This window comes from Brassica rapa, chromosome A03 (assembly GCF_000309985.2).
Source record: "Brassica rapa cultivar Chiifu-401-42 chromosome A03, CAAS_Brap_v3.01, whole genome shotgun sequence".
NCBI classification, from domain to species: Eukaryota; Viridiplantae; Streptophyta; class Magnoliopsida; order Brassicales; family Brassicaceae; genus Brassica; species Brassica rapa.
In genome coordinates, this window is record NC_024797.2 from 21,666,874 (window position 1) to 21,674,249 (window position 7,376).

The 7,376-nt window shown below is 37.6% G+C and overlaps 1 protein-coding gene across 4 annotated transcripts; it reads left to right on the forward strand.

Moving 5' to 3' along the window:
* The first annotated feature begins 1,491 nt into the window (after positions 1–1,491).
* LOC108871182 lies at positions 1,492–6,713 on the forward strand. 4 transcript variants are annotated; one of them, XM_033288388.1, is made up of 4 exons: positions 1,492–4,919; positions 5,036–5,117; positions 5,196–5,312; positions 5,394–6,713. In XM_033288388.1, the coding sequence occupies exon 1, from the start codon at positions 1,717–1,719 to the stop codon at positions 2,815–2,817; it is 1,101 nt and encodes a 366-aa protein (XP_033144279.1). In that variant the 5' UTR covers positions 1,492–1,716; the 3' UTR covers positions 2,818–4,919; positions 5,036–5,117; positions 5,196–5,312; positions 5,394–6,713. The 4 variants fall into 4 exon arrangements, with proteins under 4 accessions (XP_033144279.1, XP_033144278.1, XP_033144280.1 ...); XM_033288387.1 differs by having other exon boundaries at positions 5,196–6,713; XM_033288389.1 differs by having other exon boundaries at positions 1,492–4,025; positions 4,129–4,919; positions 5,036–6,713.
* Positions 6,714–7,376: the final 663 nt, after the last annotated feature.

Consider the following 7,376-nt stretch of genomic DNA (forward strand, 5'->3'; position numbering starts at 1 on the left):
ACAGAAGGATAACTTCGATACGGTTCGAGACGGATTGCTTGGACTTAGTGGACATGACTATAAATCCGATGGATTGACCATCATTCGCGACAGAGATCAATATGTTCCAGAGATTACTGAAAAACTTCAAGGATGTGAGTCTATCTTATATTCTTCGGAGTAGAAACGGTTGGGCAGACACATTAGTAAAAAAAGCAAGGATCAGAGACTACAATTTTTATCCGGACAGATGGAAATGCTCATCGAAAAATTGGCTCGTTTGTCTTCTACTTGATCTGGTCTGGATGGGTAGCTGACAAAAAAAAAAGTGAAAAACTTGAATTGATGGGTGGCTAAAGGAAAGGTAAAGATGTCTGAATTGGGCCAGAGATAGCAGAATGAGAGAGAGGGACTTGGTCAGAGTCAGCCTCAGGGATAGGGAAGAGTGACACATGACACTCATATACGACCAACCAACACTGCTTTACAATAATGATAAGAACAAATAATGTAGACGATAGAGGGAAGGAGCGAGAGAATATAGTAAGAAATTAAAAGGGAGTTTTGGCTAGGAAATTAGAGAATTGTTATGTTCTAAGCTTTGACGTTAAACATGAGATTCTGAGGTACCTTTTAATAAGAAAACTAATACATTTTTTTTTTTTGGAACTCTAGAAAACTAATACATAAACACTCATTTTCGTTGACACTAATCTAGTATCTGGGGTCCTCGTTAGCTAAATGAAGTTGAACTAAAAAAAAAAAAAAGTTGAACTATAAGTTTAGTCATGACCCATCTAATCGGATATCAGTATTAGGCTTCTCAAAATGTGTTCTTAGTTTGCGGGTGTTTTAATCTGGTTGTAGATAATGGGCTGAGTTCATAAATTTCTATCTATGGGTTTTTAATATTTTATACGTGTGTTTAATTTTTTTGGTCGATCTATTAACTTCTACGGATGTTTGGACTGTCTATACTAATTTATATTGGTTATCAATTGTACCCGTTCACATTAGTTCTACTGATGGATAGTTTAGACATTTTAAAAAGTGTAGTAAAATAACATCAAAATGTTGGTCTACTCCGGTGTACATCACTATCGGTGACGGAGGTAAATCTTGAAGGATTGGCTACCGAGTAAGCTAAAGCCAAACATTTGGAGGATTTGCTTAAAGAAGCACATCATGTTATTAGAATTGTAATGACGCTTTGTGATGGAGGCATAATGATATGTCAGGAGATTAGAACAAGCCGTTTGTATGCCATCTCAATTACAGAGTATCACTAAACTTTTCAGAACTAAACCCTGAACATATATCTGATCCTAGGACACGATCCATTTTCTAAGATTTCCTTATCCTAAGAGAGGTAAAAAGCCCAAGAATCGTGTGTTATAGATAACATGTTAACTCTTTAAGTAATTTACATCTGTGTGTTACAATAACATTGCAAAATTTGGTAAATGTATATCAGTTTCTTCAACCGTATAATCCTCAAGGGGGAAAAATTTAATTTCTCTCTCGGGCCCGAAAATCGAGAAGCCGACAAACATCATCTCTCTCGACGCCGGTGAGGCCTCTGGCCGCCGGCGTCGGGCCCTAAACTCTATCTCCTGCTACTCATCGTCTTCAAGTCGCTCACCACCATGTTCTAATCGTTTCCGCCGCTCGTGGCTTCGTTTCGGAGTCTGGGGCTCCGGATCCGTGACCTTCTTGGGGTCTCCCTGCTTCTCCATCATGCCGGTCAGCTTCAGTCACCCCCAAACCTTTAAATCTACGCCTCGACAGTGTCGTCGGCCGTTTCCACCTTCTCTACCACATTTAGTGCCCGGTCGCGGTAATCTATACCCTTGTGTATGTGGGGTTCCACTGTTTTCCAAGGATTCAGTACCGATATCGTGCTACCTGATAAGGTCGAGCCACTCCCGAACTTCTCCCACCAGATCCAGCTTGACAAACGCAGAAGTTGACGGTCCTCTCCGGGATTCCGAGGAGATCCACTGTGCCGCTCTTCCTCTCTGTTTGTTTGTAGGACCCATCTTCTCTGGTGGTCCAAGCTCGCCGCTTGCTGAAGCGCACCATCCCTGGCTAGACGGCCGCGTATCCATCACCGCCGGAGTTTCCATCCCTGACGTCTGTTTCCACTCGTTCCCGTCTCTCAATCAATCGTCTTGGGTTGGGCCAAGGGTGATCACTAATTGGGCCTGGACTGCTAATCTCCCTTATTGTTATAGCCCACAAACCAGTTACACAGAACCAAGAAATACGGTACTGCTTTTGAAGGTACCGACTGTACTGATTTTATTGAAAAATGTGGTTTTGGTATTGACTTGTTTGATAAGGATTTCCGGTGGGTTCACGGGGGCCTTACTTTTGCGTATAATAGCATATTATCTTGTTAAGAAGAGTTTATCGGTGGATTCACCGAGACCGTTTCCATTTCACTCTTGCTCGTCTTTTGAAGAGAGGACTTTTCCACCGTACCTTCTTCCCATGGAAGAAGATGTTTTCTCGGCTTCGCTGCCGAGCTTCGGCTTCAGCCTTATCACCGGTTTGTTATCTTGCGTAGCGGTCTGTACGGGGCCAGAAGATGCAACCGAGATTACCATGTGTTGTCTCGCAGGTGAGGGTTGGCCCTCAACGTCACATTATGTGACTAAGTTTCAGCTGTCCGGCTCTGTCGGGTATGCCCCATCGACGCATCCAAGCTTTGTCTTGAATTCGCTGTCATCTTCCTTTGAAGATTTATCTTTCTTAATTTGGTCTGTTATTGTATCTTATGCTTTTTATCAAAGAGGATGGATAATTCCCTCTAGTATTTGTATTCAAGAAAATTGATGAATGAAAATTAGTTGTGTTTCAAAAAAAAAGTATATCAGTTTCTTCAATTATTTCTGCATTTGAGTTTAGCTAAACATTACTATGTCAAAATAATTTGAAGCATGGTTGCAACTTGCAATACAATGAAATAATGCCTACAAAGAACCAATGTTCCCTTGCATAGCAAGAAAAAAATAGAGACACTCCGTTGGATACTGCTAATAGGCTGATATATAGATAATAACATGTATGCTTGAATTGGGGTGCGATCATACCAGCACTAATGCACCGGATCCCATCAGAACTCCGCAGTTAAGCGTGCTTGGGCGAGAAAAGTGTTTCAAAAAAAAAAAAAAAAACATGTATGCTTGAATTAAATCAACTGTAAACAAGTTGATAGGTAGAATTGAAACTGAGTCATAATCTCTAAGCCAGAACAGATACACCCAAACAATTACAAATACAAAAAAAATCTGTAGTTTCTGCATTTGTCTATTGATCTAATTCTTTACATACACTTTCGCTGTTTGATTTAAAAACTAAAAAAATAAAACATATACAATAAAATTGATGCATACAAATAAGATACTTATGTTCTCATCAAGAATCATCATCTGGAGAGTCATCAATGGGATACCAGAATCTATTAAAGAACCACATGGTGTCACCATGACCATCCACAGCGCAGCCATCCTGGTTCATGTGCCAACCATAGTAAGCGTGTGTCCTGTTCTTTATCGAGAATATAGCATGTCCGAAGCTAGCTTCTCTGAAGGCAGAGTACTTAGGCTGAGATTGCTTTTGAATCCTTGACAAGTATATGTTAATGTTGATTTGGTTGCATAATAATTAAGTTGAAATCTGCGTTTTATGCTTGAGTCGATTAGGCTTCACTATTATCTTTCTTCTCCATTCAACATTGCCGTCTACGCTTCTCAGAACCTAAGAAAAGGAGAGAAGCTTATCTTGTCATCAGTGTTGATTCCGTAAGCTCAGAAGCGTTGAACTTTTAAATAAACTTTCAATGAAGTCATGAGCTTAAGATTCCTTTCATGGGTTTATTTGTGGACCAATGGTGAGGCTGGTGAAGTGATGAAACGTGATGATGTTCCGGATTGGCCTTTGTTAGCTACTTATCTTATAAGTGAAGCGTGTCTTCAGAAAGATTCTGGATGATTTAATTATATCTCTGCTCTTCCGAGAGAACCGTACTCGCTTTTATACTGGTAACTTTGTTTTCTTATTTTTCTTTTTTTTCTGTTACTGAACTTGAAATATTTTTTCCAGTTGATGGCATTAGTCTCAGCCTTTTTGTGTACTGTTTTTCAGGACTCGGACATAACTTGATATGTACTTGGAAGCTTCACAGATTCGATAACGGACAATCGAAAGAATCACTAATGTTGTTGGAACGTGAGATATTTTCTCTTTCCTTCTCTCAACTGCTATTTGATGTGTAGAACTTTACTTGATGCACTCTCTCGCATTTGTCCTTAGTGTGTGGGTGTGGTTAAAGACTGATGGTTATGTCCTGCATCAGACACGGCTGAAATTTTGAAGTTTCAAGATGCACAAATATGTACGAGATTACTGGTGATCCGGTTCATCCCCCAAACAACCATTGATGAAGTCATCGACAATGCTCCCGTCATCAACCTCCAAACATTCATACTAAGGAGGTTTGACCAGCTCCAAGCTCTAAGAAACATTGACTTAGAACTCCCTGGTTTGTTCCCCATACATTTGGTAATTTATTGTTCAAATTATTGTATATGATTTGGTGCTGAAATCTTAAGCCTTTCATCACATGGCAGATGTTGTTGGGCAAATTCATGTTCAGTCCAAGGTTCTGACCTTAAGGACGCTGAAGCTATGCCCCGAGTTGTGGTCCGTTTCATTATTGAACCGTAAGTGTACAAAGCCGTTATTTTTCAACTCTATTACTTATGGAATCCTTAACGTAATAAGTTATTACAATTCACATGACAGGACGGTGGTTGTGTACCTGTGTTTATGGGATGATGCTGCAGAAATGTTTAAGGGTCTCATCAATCAGGTGATAGAACCCAGTCTGTCATGGTGGTCAGTGGTCACTACCGTCAATCCCAAAATATTTGGAGGTTTGTTATATCGGTAAACTTATATACCATATTGAGGAAGGTTTTGTCAATTCATATATTTTCGTAATTAATATTGCGTACAACCCATAATCTACCAAACACTCTTTATTCCGCAGGTAACCTGTACATCAACTCCACCCCAGCAGCGAAGTTTTATTTTGACACTAACCTCCCAGCCATTGCAGAGTTCACAGCCAGGTAACAACTCATTAGGTCTCGCTGTTGACCAAAATGAAATCGTACACTAACTTATCTGATGATACCATTTGCTTCCAGGTTAGGAAGTCCAGTTTGAGAAGCTTTCCCCTGTATCGATACCAAGGATGGGATAAAAAGAAGGAACTTGTCTCAATAAGAGATCTAAACAAATTCATTTCCAATTCTGATGAGCAGGTAACATTCATGGTTCGTTTAAAATGTGTTTTAGTTTGAGATAATAAATTATTAAATAGTTAGTCTACTGTCTTGATGAAGACACAGGAAGCGGATTTCATTTGCAAGGCTCGGGTTGTTGAGGTCCTGCAACAAAATGGCTGGTCTTTTTTCTCTTGCACTGAATGCAGCAGGAAGCTAGACAAATCTGGCAGTCAAGACTTTTGATACTCAAAGATATATAAGATAAGCCATTGTTTTAATCATTATGATCACGGGGGTGTTTGCGGCCACTTAGCAATCTTTTCCTATTTTACAGACTTAGCAATTTTTTTTCTATTTCCAGTTTTTGTTTTTTGTTTTGCCATTTACGGCAAAGTAACTACTCATAGGAGAACATTTGCTAAATTTAATATTATAAAAAAAGGGTTGACGTAATATTTAGTATAGTCGATAACAAAATGCACAAAAGGTCATTCATATAGTGAACCATATTACAGGTAAACATGCAAAATTGAGCTACACGATGCCTTTGTGTTCACTCTCTTCTATGCATACATTCAGTCAGGCCGAAGGCTGGACGGATAAAATTTTGAAATTCAACACAGAAAATAGTCAGAGAAAAAAATAACAAGAAAACCTCATAAATTTTTTGACACAGACTAGCACTAACTTTCTTTTTTTTGTCAAACAGGCTAGCACTAACTAACATAAGTTTTACCAACTGAAATCCAACTACACGAACTCAATTTAAATTCGGTATTAGTTGAAACGTATACAATACTCGCCCAAAAAAATACCTATACTTAAATTATTGATCTATGTTTCCTAATAATATAAAAGCGTGGATATATTAACATATACATCAATCTCTACGACTATACTAACCTTCATCAACAATACAATACAAGAAATTTTTACTTCTATTATAAATCTCTACGACTATACTAACCAAAACACTTGACTCCACTTCCCATAACATTTTTAAGCTACAACAACACATATTTGTCATTGTAGACAACACAGAAAAAACAAAATTTAGAAGAAAAATAACAAACGACAAAATTCCGCGTACAAAACTACACAATGCATCAACAACATACCAGTTCCGTGCTTACGCGGAGGATATACCCCTAGTTATAGTAATACGTAAATGTGTTTGATTCTCCACTCAAAAAAGCTAACGCATATAAGAGTTTAACATAAGAAGACAGAAAATCATCTTATGGGATATGCTATCACCAAATAAGTAAAAACCATGATAACTAATAAATTAGTCTACTAAAAAAAAGTTAAATCCAAAATGATTAAATAAGATTCTATATTAAACTTTACATATTTTAATAAAAAAAATTATGAGTTAAAATAACTAATCATAAAACTATAACCATATTAAAAGCAATTTACATATAAAGTTATAAACTATAAACTATTACATGTTTTATTTTATGGTCCATAGACATGTAAATGAGTACATATATGAGCAGGCCTTTCACAAACATTGAATGGGCTTCGTGGGATGATAAACAAATTGTAGAACAATTTGGCCAGGTTAGTAACAGCCCAAAACAAATTCTTCACCTAAAATTCTACCTAAACGATGAAAACATTCCCAAAATCCTCCCCTTCCAAATTTAATATGAAGTTTCATATACCATCTCTGTTTTCTAAGGTTCAAATCCTTTTCACTCCAACTCCGGGAACAATTTCTAAAAATCTCAAGCTACAATGACTTCAAAAGCCGACCAGTACATTATCACCGAGGATCCAAGGACTGACGAACCAAGGAATATGCCTTTCAAGCACATATCTATCAACAATTGCAGGATTTGTCTTCTGTGTTGGATAATTCCAAGCTTGTGGAAACTTAACATATTATTAGATGTTTAATATGTTAAGATAAACACAATAAGAAAACCTAGAAATAGGAAAAAGAAGTTTCTATTTAGGTTAGGTTGTGTTTTCTATATCCCACATGTTAAAGGGAATTGTCTTTCATATAAATATAGGTCTAATGGAGAGGTGTTCCAATATGATCTAAGTGAAACATATTGAGAGCTTTAGTTTTGAGTAGTTTCTAAAGCT